Source organism: Procambarus clarkii, chromosome 50 (genome assembly GCF_040958095.1).
Source record: "Procambarus clarkii isolate CNS0578487 chromosome 50, FALCON_Pclarkii_2.0, whole genome shotgun sequence".
NCBI lineage: Eukaryota > Metazoa > Arthropoda > Malacostraca > Decapoda > Cambaridae > Procambarus > Procambarus clarkii.
In genome coordinates this window covers 20,488,972-20,507,261 of record NC_091199.1, presented here as the reverse complement: position 1 = coordinate 20,507,261, position 18,290 = coordinate 20,488,972, and the positions used below count along the sequence as shown (strand labels likewise).

The window sequence follows — 18,290 nt, the reverse complement described above, 5'->3', positions numbered from 1 at the left end:
CACCCCATTCTGACCCTGCAACACCTACCCTCCTCCCACGATGTCCTCCTCCCCCTTTTCCTTCCTGTCCTCCCTCCACCTCCCCCTTCATCCAATACCCTCCCTGACCCACTTCACATGACCCCTCCCCACCCATCACCCCAGTATCCTCTGAGACGCTGTTATCCACCTCACAAATCCTCACACCCATGGAACAGCTTCCCCATCAGCAGAACGCTCACCAAGGAGGCGATATCAGAAGAGACAGAAGAAAGTGAGCCTCAAGGCAATGTACACTAACATAGATGGAATTCAAATAAAGCAACTGAACTTGGAGAATGGGTACTTGAAGAGAACCCAGACGTAACAGCACTCACAGAAGCAAAGCTAACGAAAACCATAACAAATGCAGTGTTCCCACAGGACTACTGTGTTGTGAGGAAAGAGAGAGAAGGAAGAGGATGCGGTGGTGTAGCTTTGATGGTAAGAAAAGACTGGGGTTTGAAGAGATGGTTATGCAGGGCTGTGAAGGTTTCAGTGACTACAAAACAGGTACCATAGCAACTGTAGGACAAAAAAAATTGTATTCGTAGTCATATATAACCCACCACCAAATGACAGAAGACCCAGACAGGTATATGATAGAAACAACATGGCCACCATTAACATAATAGAGAGAGCAGCTTCTGTCGCTAGCAGGAAAGGATCTGGACTACTAATCATGGGAGACTTGAACCACGGGAACATAGATTGGGAGAACAGAGACCCACAAGGCGGACAAGATACATGGGAAGATAAGCTGTTGGATGTGGCAACAAGAAGCTTTTTAAGCCATCACATCAAGGGACCAATAAGAATGAGAGGGGAAGATGAACCAGTTATGCTTGATCTAATATTTACCCTTAATGAGTGGGATATAAGGAAAGTTAGGTTGGAAGCACCCTTGGGAATGAGTGATCACTGAGTATTGATCTTTGAGTACCTGGTAGAGCTAGGATTTATCTCTCCCCGAATAGAACTAGGAAACAAAAGGCTGGCATACCGAAAGGGAAATTATGAGATGAGACGTTTCCTAAGGAATTTACCATGGGACACAGACCTCAGAGCTATGTCTGTACAAGACATGATGGACTATGTCACCCAAAAGTTTCAGGAGGCAGTAAACAGGTTCATCCAGGCCCAAAAAGAAAAATACGAGAAGCAAAAGAAGAATCCATGGTTTAACAGGGCATGTATGGAAGCAAAGGAACTGAACAATAGGGCGTGGAGGAACTTCCGAAATAACAGAACACCAAAAAGCAGAGAGAGATACCAGAGAACCAGGTATGAGTATGTTAGTGTGAGAAGAAAAGCATAGAAAAATTACGAAAATGATATAGCAAGCAAAGCCAAGACCGAACCAAAGCTACTCCATAGTCACATCAGGAGGAAAACAACAGTGAAAGAACAGGTAATGAAACTTAGAACAGGCGATGACAGGTATACAGATAATGACAAAGAGGTGTGTGAAGAACTCAACAAGAGGTTCGAGGAGGTCTTCACAATAGAACAAGGTGAGGTCACTGTGCTAGAAGAGGTGGCAGTAAACCAGGTGGCCTTGGAAGGGTTCGAAATTATGAGAGATGAGGTCAAGAGACACCTGTTGGATCTGGATGTGAGAAAAGCCGTTGGTCCCGACGGGATTTCACCATGGGTATTGAAAGAGTGTGCAGAGGCATTCTGCTTGCCACTCTTCATAGTGTATTGTAAGTCACAGGAGACCTATCAGAAATATGGAAGATGGCTAATGTGATCCCAATATACAAAAAGGGTGACAGACAAGAGGCACTGAACTACAGGCCAGTGTCCTTGAATTCTATACCATGCAAGGTGATGGAGAAGATTGCGGGAAAAACCTAGTAAAACATCTGGAGAGAAGGGACTTCGTGACAAATTGCCCACATGAGTTCAGGGAGGGTAAATCTTGCCTTACAGGCTTAATAGAGTTCTACAACCAGGTGACAAAGATTAAGCAAGAAAGAGAAGGTTGGGTGGACTACATTTCCTTGGACTATTGGAAAGCCTTAGACAGTACCCCATAAGAGGCTGGTGCATAAGCTGGAGATAAAGGTAGGAGTGACTGGTAAGGTGATCCAGTGCATAAGCGAGTACCTAAGCAATAGGAAGCAGAAAGTTACAGTGAGTGGTGAGACTTCAGATTGACGTGAATTCACCAGTGGATTCCCACAGGGCTCTGTACTCAGTCCTTTCCTGTTTCTGATATACGTAAATGATCTCCCAGAGGGTATAGACTTATTCCTCTCAATATTTCCTGACGATATTAAAATTATGAGAAGGATTAAGTCAGAGGAGGACTGCTTGAGGCTTCAAGAAGACCTAGACAAACTGAAGGAATGGGTGAACAAGTGGTTGTTAGAGTTTAACCCAACTAAATGTAATGTAATGAAGATAGGTGTAGGGAGTAGGAGACCAGTTACAAGGTCTCACTTGGGAGATGAAATTCTTCAAGAGTCAGAGAGGGAGAAAGACTTGGGGATTGATATCACACCAGACCTGTCCCCTGAAGCCCATATCAAGAGTATAATATCAGCGGCACATGCCAGGTTGGCCAACATAAGAACGGCATTTAGAAACTTGTGTAAGGAATCAGTCAGAACTTTGTATTCCACATATGTCAGACCAATTCTAAAGTATGCAGGTCCAGCATGGAGTCCATATCTAGTCAAGCATAAGACTAAACTGGAGAATGTTCAAAGATTTGCCACCAGACTAGTTCCCGAGCTGAGAGGTATGAGCTACGAGGAGAGACTGAGTTAAACCTCTCGTCGATGGAAAACAGAAAAGTTAGGGGGGGACATGATCACCACGTACAATATTATCAAAGGAATTGATAGGGTAGATAAGGACATGCTATTTAACACAAGGGGCACATGCACTAGGGGACACAGGTGGAAATTCAGTGCCCAAGTGAACCACAGAGATATTTGAAAGAACTTTTTTAGTGTCAGAGTGGTTGACAAATGGAATGCATTAGGAAGTGATGTGGTGGAGGCAGACTCCATACACAGATTCAAGTGTAGATATGATAGAGCCCAGTAAGCTCAGGACCCTGTACACCAGTTGATTGACAGTTGAGAGGCGGGACCAAAGAGCCAGAGCTCAATCCCGGAAGCACAAATAGGTGAGTACACATTACCATTACCATACTACACCGCACCACCACCACCCACACTGGCAGCTGGTGGCTGAGTGGACAGCACTCTAGACTCGTGGACCGGGGACCGGGGTTCGATCACCGGCGCCGGCTGAAAAAACAAATGGGCAGAGTTTCCTTCAGTCTGATGCCCGTGTTAAATAGCAGTAAATAGGTACCTGGGAGTTAGACAGCTGCTATGGGCTGCTTCCTGGTGTGTGTGTGTGTGTGTGTGTGTGTGTGTGTGTGTGTGTGTGTGTGTGTGTGTGTGTGTGTGTGTGTGTGTGTCTGTGTGTGTCAGTGTGTGTGTGTTTGTGTGTGTGTGTGTGTATGTGTGTACTCACCTAGTTGTGTCTGCAGGATCGAGCATTGACTCATGGATCCCGCCTTTCGAGCATCGATTGTTTACAGCAATGACTCCTGTCCCATTTCCCTATCATACCTGGTTTTAAAATTATGAATAGTATTTGCTTCCACAACCTGTTCCTGAAGAACATTCCATTTTCCCACTACTCTCATGCTAAAAGAAAACTTCCTAACAACTCTGTGACTCATCTGAGTTTCAAGCTTCCATCCATGCCCCTCGTTCTGTTACTATTCCGTGTGAACATTTCGTCTATGTCCACTCTGTCAATCCCTCTGAGTATCTTATACGTTCCTATCATGTCCCCCCTCTCCCTTCTTCTTTCTAGTGTCGTAAGGCACAGTTCCCTCAGGCGCTCCTCATACCCCATCCCTCGTAGCTCTGGGACGAGTCTCGTTGCAAACCTCTGAACCTTTTCCAGTTTCATTATATGCTTCTTCAGATGGGGACTCTATGATGAGGCGGCATACTCTAAGACTGGCCTTATGTAGGCAGTGTAAAGCGCCCTAAATGCCTCCTTACTTAGGTTTCTGAATGATGTTCTAACTTTTGCCAGTGTAGAGTACTCTGCTGTCGTTATCCTATTTATATGTGCCTCAGGAGATAGATAAGGTGTTACGTCCACCCCCAGGTCTCTTTCACGCGTCGTTACAGGTAGGCTGTTCCCCTTCATTGTGTACTGTCCCTTTGGTCTCCTATCTCCTAGTCCCATTTCCATAACTTTACAATTGCTCATGTTGAATTCCAGTAGCCATTTCTCTGACCATCTCTGCAACCTGTTCAGGTCCTCTTGGAGGATCCTGCAATCCTCATCTGTCACAACTCTTCTCATCAACTTTGCGTCATCCGCAAACAACGACGTGTAGGACTCTACGCCTGTAAACATGTCGTTAACATATACAAGAAATAGAATTGGTCCCAACACCGATCCTTGTAGTACTCCACTTGTTACTGTTCGCCAGTCCGACTTCTCGCCCCTTACCGTAACTCTTTGGCTCCTTCCTGTTAGGTAGTTCCTTATCCATGCTAGGACCTTTCCCCCCACCCCCGCCTGCCTCTCGAGCTTGAACAGCAGTCTCATGTGCGGTACTGTATCAAAGGCTTTTTGGCAGTCCAGAAATATGCAGTCTGCCCAACCATCTCTGTCCTGTCTTATCCTCGTTATTTTATCATAGAATTCCAGAAGGTTTGTTAGGCACGATTTCCCTGTCTAGAACCCATGTTGATGTTTGTTCACAAACCTAATGTTCTCCAGGTGTGCAACCAGTCGTAGCCTAATCATTCTTTCCAGTATTTTACAGGGGATGCTTGTCAGTGATACAGGTCTATACTTAAGTGCCTCCTCCCTATCACCTTTCTTGAAGATCAGCACGACATTTGCCTTCTTCCAGCAACTGGGCAATTCTCCTGACATAAGTGACTCATTAAAGATCATTGCCAGAGGCACGCTGAGGGCCTGTGCTGCTTCTTTTAGTATCGACGGTGATACTTTGTCTGGTCCAACTGCTTTAGTTGCATCTAGAGTTGTCAACTGTTTCATTACCTCCTCTGCTGTCACCTCTATATCTGATAGTCTTTCATCTAGGGTAACCCCTTCCAACAATGGGAGCTGCTCAGGCTCGGTAGTGAACACTCCATGGAAACTGGCATTCAGTGCCTCGCAGATTTCCTTGTCACTTTCAGTATATGCCCCCTCTGTCTTCCTTAGTCTTGTCACTTGGTCGTTCACCGACATTTTTCTTCTTATATGACTGTGTAGTAACTTAGGTTGTTTTTTCGCTTTGATTGCAATATCGTTCTCATAGTCCCTTTCCGATGTTTGTCTTATGTTAATGTAATCGTTCCTAGCTCTGTTGTCCTCTGTTCTTTGTCTTCTGTACTTCCTCCACTCCCGCCTGCTGGCCATTTTTGCTTCCTGACACTTTCTATTAAACCATGGGTTATTATATTCCTTCTTATTTTTTCCCTTTACCGTTGGTATAAATCTCTCTTTGGCCTCCTGGCATTTCTGTATGACTAGGTCCATCATATCTTGGACTGTTTTTCCTCTAATTTCTTCCTCCCACTGCACTTCACCCAGATAGTCCCTTATCCTCATATAGTCCCCTTTCCTGTAGTCAGCTCTCCTTTCCCAGATCTCTTGTCCCATGGTCATAAGTTTGAATTCCATCATGTAGTCAAAGACTAGGACACAATGGTCACTGGCCCCTAGAGGTATTTCATGCTCTAAATTCTCGATATCTTCTACGTTCTGGGTGAAAATCAGGTCTAATAGGCTCGGTGCATCTCCTCCTCTTTCCCTTGTGTCTTCCTTCACATGTTGTGTCAGAAAATTCCTGTCTAGAACATCTACTAATTTTGCTCCCCGCGTTTCGTCCCCTCCATGGGGATTCCTTGATTCCCAATTTATCTCTCTATGATTTAGGTCCCCCATGATCAGCAGCTTCGCTCTCATTCTGTGGGCTAGTGTTGCTGCCTTCTGCAGTTCATCTATACATGCTTTGTTGTTGTCATCATACTCCTGCCTGGGTCTTCTACTGTTTGGTGGGGGATTGTAGATTACCAAGATCACAATCTTCCTCCCATCTACTGTCAGAGTTCCATGTATGAAGCTTGTGCACTCATTGGTAACTCGATTTCCCAGGTCTTCAAACTTCCATTTCCGCTTTATTAGGAGTGCTACTCCCCCTCCCTGTCTCGTGTCCTCTCTTTTCGTATCACCTGGTACCCTTCAGGAAAGATTGCATCTGAGATCATGTCATTAATTTTAGTTTCCACAATTGCAACTATGTCAGGATCTGCTTCACTCACTCTTTCTTTTATCTCTTCTGCTTTATTAGATACCCCATCAGCACTGGTGTACCAAACCTTGAGATTCTTCATGGAAACTCTTGTACCAGAGTTCTCCCTTTCTCTGGGGGTCTGGGGGGATCTGGAGGGTGTCTGGGGGGTGACTGGTGGCAGGGGGGGTCTGGGGGATCTGGGGGGTGTCTGGGGGATGACTGGGGGCATGGAGGATACGGGGGATGTCCGGGGGGATCCGGGGGGTGTCTGGGGGGGTCCGGGGGGGTGTATGGGGGGTGAAAGAGGTCAGGAGGGGTGCTTGGGGGGCTACTGAGGACTGGGCTTCTAGGAAGGTAGGTAGGAGGGTCTGGGGTAGGGCCTGGGTAGGTAGGTCTGGAGTAGGAAGGGCATACTGGGTCTGAAGATTAGGGAGGCCATAGAGGGGTTGGGAGATAGCGTAAGGTTGGGAGTCAGATAGAGGTTGAGAGGTTGGGAGGGGGAAGGATAGAGGGGGTGGGGGGAACCTCCCACCCCCCTCGCAAGGGTGGGGGGTCACATGGAAGGAGAGGGGATGAGGAGGGGTGAGGGCTGGGTAGGCTTTGGGTGTTGAGGGGATGAGGGCTGGGTGGGTTCTTGGGGTAGAGGGGATGAGGGCTGGGTGGGTTTTGGGGGTTGAGGGGATGAGGGCTGGGTGGGTTTTGGGGGTTGAGGGGATGAGGGCTGGACGGGTTTTGGGGGTTAAGGTGATGAGGGGGTCCTTGGAATGTGGGATGAATTTGACTGCAGTGGGGTCAGAGGGGTCAAGGGATGTGTTGGGGAGATAAGCAGGGGGCGGCTGATTTGGGGAAGGGGTGACCTGAGAAGCAGGTGTGAGCTGGTTAGCATGGGGTGGATTAGAACTGGGGTGTGTAGCTACTCTCAAATGGGAAGAGTTGTATTGTTGTTTGCTTGCTCTGTGGGCAATCTGTTCCTCCTTCGACATGAATTTGTCAATATATACGTTGTAGTAATTTTCGCTACTTCTGAGTAAGTGTTTGTGATGCAGTATGTAATCCACTGCCTCTTTGTTAGTGAACTGTACCAGGACAGGTCATTTCCTGTTACAGTTGTATGGTCCAATGCGTCGTTGAACTTGCACCTCATTCCCTGCCATCTGGGCTCTCATGTCTCTCAAGATCGCCTGTAGCTCCAAATCCTCAATCTCCATCCTTTCCTGCCTCGATGGTGCCCTGGCTTCAAGCAATCCATGGATTATGATTGTCCTCTTTCTCAGTTCAGGGTCATGCTGGTGGCCCTCTTCCTGGCTGACCCCCATCCCTCCTACACCCGCTACTCCACCTACTACTACTCCCCCTTCCCCTGCCAAGCTTCCCTTATTCCTGCCAAATTCATTAGTAAGCCTGTGTGTGTGTGTGTGTGTGTGTGTGTGTGTGTGTGTGTGTGTGTGTGTGTGTGTGTGTGTGTGTGTGTGTGTGTGTGTGTGTGTGTACTCACCTAGTTGTGTTTGCGGGGGTTGAGCTCTAGCTCTTTGGTCCCGCCTCTCAACCGTCAATCAACAGGTGTACAGATTCCTGAGCCTATCGAGCTCTGTCATATCTACATTTGAAACTGTGTATGGAGTCAGCCTCCACCACATCACCCCCTAATGCATTCCATTTGTCAACCACTCTGACACTAAAAAAGTTCTTTCTAATATCTCTGTGGCTCATTTGGGCACTCAGTTTCCACCTGTGTCCCCTTGTGCGTGTTGCCCTTGTGTTAAATAGACTGTCTTTATCTACCCTATCAATTCCCTTCAGAATCTTGAATGTGGTGATCATGTCCCCCTAACTCTTCTGTCTTCCAGCGAAGTGAGGTTTAATTCCCGTAGTCTCTCCTCGTAGTTCATACCTCTCAGCTCGGGTACTAGTCTGGTGGCAAACCTTTGAACCTTTTCCAGTTTAGTCTTATCCTTGACTAGATATGGACTCCATGCTGGGGCTGCATACTCCAGGATTGGCCTGACATATGTGGTATACAAAGCTCTGAATGATTCTTTACACAAGTTTCTGAATGCCGTTCGTATGTTGGCCAGCCTGGCATATGCCGCTGATGTTATCCGCTTGATATGTGCTGCAGGAGACAGGTCTGGCGTGATATCAACCCCCAAGTCTTTTTCCTTCTCTGACTCCTGAAGAATTTCCTCTCCCAGATGATACCTTGTATCTGGCCTCCTGCTCCCTACACCTATCTTCATTACATTACATTTGGTTGGGTTAAACTCTAACAACCATTTGTTCGACCATTCCTTCAGCTTGTCTAGGTCTTCTTGAAGCCTCACACAGTCCTCTTCTGTTTTAATCCTTCTCATAATTTTAGCATCGTCCGCAAACATTGAGAGAAATGAATCGATACCCTCCGGGAGATCATTTACATATATCAGAAACAAGATAGGACCGAGTACAGAGTGTGTGTGTGTGTGAGTGTGTGTGTTTGTGTTTGCGTGAAAAAATAGTAGTTTGTAAAAATTTATTGATTGACAGTTGAGAGGCGGGCCGAAAGAGAACTCAACCCCCGCAAGCACAACTAGGTGAATACAAGGGAATTCAAGATTCTCAAGGGAATTGACAGGGTTGATAAAGACAGGCTATTTAACACAAGGGGCACACGCACTAGGGGACACAGGTGGAAACTGAGTGCCCAAACGAGCCACAGAGATATTAGAAAGAACTTTTTTAGTGTCAGAGTGGTTGACAAATGGAATGCATTAGGAAGCAATGTGGTGGAGGCTGACTCTATACACAGTTTCAAGTGTAGATATGATAGAGCCCAATAGGCTCAGGAACCTGTACACCTGTTGATTGACGGTTGAGAGGCGGGACTAAAGAGCCAGACCTCAACCCCCGCAAGCACAACTAGGTGAGTACAACTAGATGAGTATACACCACCACTACCACATTACACCAACACCACATACTCCACACTACACAACACCCCACACCACGATTACCACACCATCCTATCACACCACCCCACCACACTACTCCATAACACCATATTATCACACAAACACATAACCACACCACACTACAACATCACACTGCCTCACAACACTACCTCACTACACTACTACACCCCACTACCACACTACCACAGCACATTACTACACCACACTAACACACCACACTACCACACCATGCCACCACACCACATCACCACACTACCCCACCTCACTACACCACCACACCATATTACCACACTACCACTACCATACTATCATTACCATGCCACACCACCACACCACAATTACCACACCACCCCACCACACTTCCATCACCATTACCACATCACCACACAATACTACCTTAACACACTTCCATCACCGCCACAACTTGTACCCCACCACATCTACCACCGTGAAATTACTGCACAATGCCATCATACTACCACACCACACTACCACACCACACCACCACCGCACCACCAGTATACCATAACAACTGCATCACACTACCATGCACAACACAACCACAAACACCATCAATCACTACCACCAACCACAGCAACCAACCACCACTGCCTCCAACCACAACCCACCAAGAACAACCACCAACACCACAATGGATTCTCCATTAGTTAAAAATAATGAATACAAATTGTTGAAACCACCTTTATTATGCTCCTGTTTTATTTTTACTGAATGTAGAATATATATTTTTTTTATTTCTTTATTTTTATATATAACATCAGTCAAGAAAACTACTTTTTTCAATACTATCTGTACCCCGACACGCGTTGCTGTGGCTCAGCAACGCATGTGCGTTACTGAGCCACAGCAACCTTCTCCTGTCTCCCAGTCCTCCCCACCATTCCCCCCTCCACCGTCCCATCGTCCTCTTAACCATTTCCCACTCTTCAGAGCCCCTCGTCCTCCCTATCATTCCCCCCTCCCTGTCCCCTCGACCTCCCCACTATCCCCCACTTCCCTGTCCCCTTCTCCTACACACCATTCTCCATTCACCCATCCCCTTGTCCCAAATATCCCCAACTTCCCCTGCCCCCTTGTCCTCCCCACTATTATTCCCTCCCCCGCCCCCTCGTCCTCCTCACCATCCCCCACTCCCGTCCCCTCATCCTCCCCACCATTTCCCACTTCCTCGTTTGGTGCATTCCCATATGATCTGATGTTCCTATCAGAAAATTGAGAACATCAAATGATCTGATGTTCCTATCACTGAAATGTAAGAAAAACAGTTAAAAAACGAAATGAAAATTTTTTTAAATAACAAAATAAACTATGCTCACCAAATGAACAGGATGGCTCAATTACAACGCAGTGTCACCCAAAATAATTAAATCAAAATGACAATAAATCGAAATCTATGAAAATTAAATTAATCAGTGTTATCTGAAACATTGAAATGGAATCATAATATATTTAGTACAGCATGTGTTGCTCTTACGTGCAACAGATGGCACTGTTTTTCAAAAAAGCATGTTTTTACCTGTCACAGGTGTGGCATCTATACTTATATTCATGAAATGAACGGTATGGTAAACAACACAGCTCAATTCCAACGCAATGTCACTCAAAATAATTAAATCAAAATGAAAATAAATCGAAATCTATGAAAATAAATTTATCAATGCAATCGGAAACATTAAAATGGAATCGTAACATATTTAGTATAGAGTGTGTTGCTATTATGTGCACATGGCACTGTTTAAAAAAAACGTTTTTACCTGTCACAGGTGTGGCATCTATATTGTAGATGTATAAAAAACACGCGCATATTCGAATGGAACAATGTGTCAAAATTTCAAAGCAATCGGTAAAGAGGTTTCAAAGATTTCCCTTACATGAAAAAACACAGTTTTTCAAATAAATCATGTTTTTTTCCCGTAACAGACGTTACATGTATACAGTATGTATATAAAAACCCGCTTGGAGGCGAATGGAACGTTGTGTCAAAATATCAATGCAATCAGCGTAGAATTTCGGAGATTAGCGATTTGGAACAATCGAACATTTCCATTGTTATTTATATTGATCTAAGGTTGCCACAAGGTCTCAAATTTTGTTTAACCAACGTTGTGCAGTAAGTTGTGGAAACCTATTTACGATTCTACACAATAACATATCTAAAATGTGAAAACAAATGTTGCTGCTGCTTTCAAACACTTTCCTGGAACGTTGTGGCAACCTAAAATTGTTTCCTGGAATCTTCCAATACAGCCACCAACCACCACCATCTACCAACACTGCACCCTTAAACTACCATCTACCAACACTGCCACCAACCACAACCATCTACCAACACTGCCACCAACCACAACCATCTACCAACACTGCCACCAACCACAACCATCTACCAACACTGCAACCTTACACTACCATCTACCAACACTGCCACCAACCACAACCATCTACCAACACTGCCACTAACCACAACCATCTACCAGCACTACCACCAACCACAACCATCTACCAACACTGCCACCAACCACAACCATCTACCAACAATGCCACGATACACTACCATCTACCAACACTGCCACCAACCACAACCATCTACCAACACTGCCTCAATCACAACCGTCTACCAACACTACCACTAACCACAACCATCTACCAACACTGCCACCAACCACAACCATCTACCAACACTACCACCAACCACAACCATCTACCAACACTGCCACCAAACACTACCATCTACCAACACTGCCACCAACCACAACCATCTACCAACACTGCCTCAACCACAACCATCTTTCACACTTTCACGTCTTTCACACTTTCACGTGAAAGGCACGGAACGCTACATAAAGAGTGGCAAGCAGGATAATGAATTTGGAGGAAACTCTATGAATTTTTTATACCAGACCGAAAGAGAATTCAAAAGGAGAAGCATGGAGAGTGTATGGAACTGAATGCCAGATCCACTTGCATTCCAGAATTACAGATACAATTACACACCGAAAGGGAACTACAACTACGACAGGCAACTGCCCTACAACAATCAGTACTGGTCAGAACAAACTCATTATGTCCACGCATAATGGGCTTGCCGAAAAAGTCTCCCATTCAAACTATCACAAATAGAATAACTTCATTCATCTTTGCCAACATACAAGGACTGAAAACACGAACAAACAACAAAGTACAGTTCATAAATGGCCTCCTCACGGAGTCAAATGCAGTATTTGGAGCTTTCACAGAAACCCATGCCACTCCGCCACTCTTTATGTAGCGTTCCGTGCCTTTCACGTGAAAGTGTGAAAGACGTGAAAGTGTGAAAGATGGTTGTGGTTGAGGCAGTGTTGGTAGATGGTTGTGAATTGTTGGACAGTGAGATCTGGATTCCAGGATATAACCTATACAGGTGTGATAGGAAAATTAGGTCACATGGAGGAGTGGGTCCGTATATTAGCGAAGACCTTGTATGCTCTGAGCTCCTAAACGTTACAAATGAGGTGGTAGAGGTACTGGGATTAAAAATAGAGAAAATAAATTTAGTGATTATTCTAATTTACAAACCGCCAGATGCAACGGCTGAGGAATTCACAGAACAGATAAACAAAATAGAGAATAGCCTTGATAATTTGGAGAACCCGATACCTGATATTATCTTCCTAGGTGACTTCAACTTGCCTAGTCTCAGGTGGAAAATAGCAAACAATAATATTATACCAGGAAATCTATCAGGACCTAACCAACCACAGATTAGAGAACTACTTAGATTCTGTGACAAATTTTCACTCAATCAGCAGATATCGGAGCCAACGAGAAATGAAAATATTCTAGATCTGGTCTTTACGAACAATGAAGACATTATCAGATACATTACGGTATCAGATACCACATACTCAGATCACAAGCTCATTGAAGTGCAAACGACCATTAATAATCAGAATAGACCTAAAACGTTGATAAAGCGAGAGGGGCTATACAGTAAATTCAATTTTAATAGTAAAAGGATAGACTGGGAGATAATAAACAGGGAACTTACAAACATTCCATGGGAAACTGTTCTAAGTAATATAAGTCCTACAGAAGGAATAGAAAAACTGACTTCGGAAGCGTATCAAGTCTGTCTGAAACATGTTCCTTTGAGGAAAGCCAGAAAGAGATCCATCGTAGAAAGAGAACGCAGACGACACTATAAACGCAGGAAAAAATAACGGAACTGCTTATGCAGACACGAATTTCCCGTCAAAGAAGGAATAATTTAAATAGGGAGATTGAAGAAATCGAGCGGAAATTGAAACACTCATATGAAACTGAAGAAAGGCAGTTAGAACAGAAAGCAATTCAGGAAATAATAAAAAATCCTAAATATTTCTTCACATATGCGAAATCAAAAGCAAAAACCACTGCCAGTATTGGACCTATTCGTACAAGTGAAGGTTCATACACGCAGGATGACAAAGAAATTAGTGAAATCCTAAAAAAGCAGTATGAGGACACGTTTAGCACTCCAATAAACAACATGAAAGTGGAAGATCCAGACAATTTCTTTATGCGGGATATTCAAACCCCTGTAAATATAACTGATATCAACACGAGCGCACTAAATTTTGAAAGAGAAATTGAAAACATGCCCATGCACTCGGCCCCAGGTCCAGACTCATGGAATTCAATATTTGTAAAGAAATGCAAAGTGCCGGTAGCACAGGCACTCAGTATAGTGTAAAGGAAGAGCTTCGACACGGGGGAGATACCAGATGCATTTAAAGTATCAGACATAGCCCCTCTACACAAGGGAGGGAGCAAAGCATTGGCAAAGAATTATAGACCAGTTGCACTAACATCGCACATCATAAAAGTATTTGAGAGAGTGATTAGGAGTCAGGTCACCAATTTCATGGAGACCAATGACCCTCACAACCCAGACCAACATGGATTTCGAGCGGAAAGATCGTGCCTCTCACAGCTACTTGAGCACTACGACAAAGTCACTGAGGCATTAGAAGAAAAACAGAATGCTGATATGATATACACGGACTTCGCAAAGGCTTTCGATAAATGTGACCATGGCGTGATAGCACACAAAATGAAGTCAATGGGAATAAGCGGTAAAGTAGGACGCTGGATACTCAGTTTTCTGTCAAACAGGACTCAGCGAGTAACGGTCACCCATATAAAATCTAGTCCAAGTGCAGTTAAAAGCTCTGTACCTCAGGGTACAGTCCTTGCACCGCTGCTTTTCCTTATTCTCATATCAGATATAGACAAAAATACAAGTCACAGCTTCGTATCATCCTATGCAGATGACACAAAAATCAGTATGAAAATTATCTCGGCTGAAGACATTGAAAAACTTCAAGCTGATATTAATAAAGTTTTCGACTGGGCATCAGATAATAACATGATGTTTAACAGTGGTAAATTCCAAGTACTCAGGTACGGTAAATATGAGGACCTTAAACAAAACACAATCAAATGTACCCATAGTAGGAAAACAGCATGTAAAGGATTTGGGAATAATAATGTCTGACGACCTAACGTTTAAGGAGCATAACCAAGCAAATATTGCGACAGCCAGAAAAATGAAAGGATGGATTACGAGAACTTTCAAATCCAGGGATCCAATCACAATGGTTGTACTCTTCAAGTCACTTGTGTTTTCTCGTCTTGAGTACTGCTCAGTACTCACTTCCCCCTTCAGAGCAGGAGAGATTGCTGAAATAGAGGGAATACAGAGAACATATACGGCACGCATAGACGCAATAAAGCACCTAAATTATTGGGATCGTCTCAAAGCCCTCCAAATGTACTCACTAGAAAGAAGACGAGAGAGATATCAAATAATATACACCTGGAAGATACTGGAGGGCCAAGTACCAAATCTACACAGTAAAATAACCACGTACTGGAGTGAACGATATGGAAGAAAATGCAAATTAGAACCAGTGAAGAGCAGAGGTGCCATATGCACAATCAGAGAACACTGTATAAACATCAGAGGTCCGCGGTTGTTCAACGTCCTTCCAGCAAGCATAAGAAATATTGCCGGAACAACCGTGGACATCTTCAAGAGGAAACTAGATTTATTCCTCCAAGGAGTGCCGGACCAACCGGGCTGTGGTGGGTATGTGGGCCTGCGGGCGGCTCCAAGCAACAGCCTAGTGGACCAAACTCTCACAAGTCAAGCCTGGCCACGGGCCGGGCTTGGGGAGTAGAAGAACTCCCAGAACCCCATCAACCATTTATCAACCAGGTATCATCTACCAACACTACCACCAACCACAACCATCTACCAACACTGCCACCAAACACTACCATCTACCAACACTGCCACCAACCACAACCATCTACCAACACTGCCATCTAAGAAATAAATACAAAGGTGAACTCGCCTTTATTATGCTCCTGTTTTATTTCAACTAATATTTTGTATATTTATAGTTTCTATATTTATATATCATAAATAATAGAAACTACTTTTATGCAGTAATTAAGGTTGCCACGAGGCCTCAATTTTTTGTTACCCAACGTTGTGTAGTAAATTATGACAAACAATTTATGACTGGACACAAAAACGTATTGATTATATAAAAACTAACTTTGCCCCAGCTCTCAAAAAATTCCCAGGCACATTCTGGCAACATAAAGTATTTGCTGGGTAGTTTACCTCAGGATCTGGAGTGTATTGCAATGCCTGGAGTGTACATTTCGTCCAGGAGTGTACTTCAGGGCTTGTCGTTTACTTTAGAGTCTTGAATATATATCAGGGCCTGAAATGTACTTCAGGGTCTGATGTGTACTTCTCATCATTATGTGTATTTCAGGGTCTGGAGTGTTTTTCAGGGTCTGGAAAGTACTTCATGGTCTGTAATGTCTTTCGGGATTGGGGTGTTCTGTAGGACCTGGACTGTACTTCAGGGCCTGGAGTGTACTTCACTTTCTGGAGTGTACTTCAGTGCCTATAGCCTTCTTCATGGCCTATAGTTTACTTTATGTCCTATAGTGTGCTTCAGGGCATGAAGTGTGCTTCAAGTCCTGATTAGTGCTTCAAGGTCTAAAGTATACCTCAGGCCCTGCAGTGTGTATAAGAGTCAGAAGTGCACCTCAGGTTCTTCATAAATCAGGGTCTGAAGTGTATTTTTCATTCTTGAATGTACTTCAAGGTCTGGAGTGTACTTTAGGGTCTGATGTGGTCATGGTACACTTCACGTCTTTGAGTGTACTTCAGTGTCTGGAGTGTTCTTCGTGGTCATGAGTGCAATTCATGTCATGGAGAGTATTTCAATGTCTAGAGTGGACCTCAGGTCCTTGAGTTAACTTCAGGGTCTGTAGTGAACTTTAGGGTCTGGAGGTTTTTTTCAGGATCATGAGTGTTCTTCAAGATCTGGAGTGGAATTCAGTTTTGGAGTGTACATCAAATCCTGAATTGAACTTCAGTGTTTGAAATGTGCTTCAGGGTCTGCAGTGTACTTCAGGGTCTAAAATGTAGTTGAAGGTCTGTAGTACACTTCAGATACTGGAGTGTCCTTCAGGGACTTTAATGTATTTCAGGGGTCTTGAGTGTAGTTTAAAGACAGGAGAGTACTTTGGTCCTGGAGTGTATTTCAGAGCCTGAAGTCTACTTCATGATCTGAAGTGTACGTCAGGGTATTGATTATACTTCTGGATCTTAAGTGTACGTCAGGGCCTGGCATGTACTTCTGCTCCTGGAGTGTACTTCAGGTCCTTGACTGAATTTCAGGTACTGAGTGCATTTCAGGGTCAGCAGTATATATCTGATATATACTAGTAGTAGTAGTTGTGGGTGGTGGTAATATATATAGCAGTATATATTTAATATTTGATGTGTTGGCAGGTGTGAAGGAGAGGGAGAACGCCACCCGCCGCCTCCTGGACACTCTGGACCAGCTGGAGTGTGTCAACAAGGCTCACCAAGCTGACAACCTCAAGCTGGAGGAGGAAAACACTCGCCTAAATACAGCGAATCATTTGCTCGAGGAGGACAACAGGAAGACTAAGAACGAAGTGCGCCTTGCTCAGGAGGAGATTGTTCTATTAAAGTCCCAGATCCGTCAAGTGGAGGAGGACTCGAGGCTGGTCAAGGAGGAGATCCGTAAAGTGGAGGAGGACTCGAGGCTGGTCAAGGAGGAGATCCGTAAAGTGGAGGAGGACTCGAGGCTGGTCAAGGAGGATAACATGAAGACTAAGAACGAAGTGCGCCTTGCTCAGGAAGAAAACATTCAATTAAAGTCCCAGATCCGTCAAGTGGAGGAAGACTCGAGGCTGGTCAAGCAAGAGATCCGACAAGTGGAGGAGGACTCGAGGCTGGTCAAGACGAGGAACCAACAGCTGGAGCTTGCGGAGACCCAAGCCCAGGAGAGGGTCAAGACGGCGTTGACGAGGATCGCTGAGCTAGAGCGAGAGACACAACAGCTGCAAGAGATGAATAATAACACAGCAAGAGAGAAAGGACTTGTTCAAGAGCAACTCTCACTCCTGGAAGAACAGGTCAGGGTCCTTCAAACAGCAAACGCTGCTCTAAATGAAGAAAAGGAAGAAACAATCAGGAAGACTAAAGAGGAGAAACGACTTGTTGAAGAGCAACTCTCCGTCAGTGAAGAAGAGGCCAGTAAGTTACGGGAAGCAAACACGGCTCTACAGAGTGATAAAGACAGACAGGCACAGCAACTCAGAAGTACTCAAGAAGAACACGAGAAGTGCAAGCGGAATGTCAGTGAGCTGTACACAAGGTAAACTGTGCTACTTCACTTCTGACCTTCACTCTCCTTCCTGCTTATTTTGCCTTACTTCTGAGGGAGTAAGAGGGAGTGAGGTGTGTATGAATATGTGTGAATGTTTATGAATGTGTGAATGAATGTGTGTATGAATGTGTGTGTATGAAAGGCAGACCATGATAGACACACCGAATGATAAATGCAAAATGAGAAATTGATTGAGACAGAGACGTACAGAGACAGAGAGATGTACAGAGACAGAGAGACGTACAGAGACAGAGAGAT

The 18,290-nt window shown here is 44.6% G+C and overlaps 1 protein-coding gene across 1 annotated transcript in view; it reads left to right on the top strand.

Annotated features, from left to right (window-relative positions):
• Positions 1-18,290, top strand: part of LOC138351679 (putative golgin subfamily A member 6-like protein 3) — a 104,046-nt gene that overhangs the window by 51,198 nt on the left and 34,558 nt on the right. Inside the window, exon 3 of the mRNA XM_069303698.1 lies at positions 17,126-18,020. Coding sequence (XP_069159799.1) covers positions 17,126-18,020 — 895 coding nt within the window. The remainder of the gene's footprint in view (positions 1-17,125; positions 18,021-18,290) is intronic.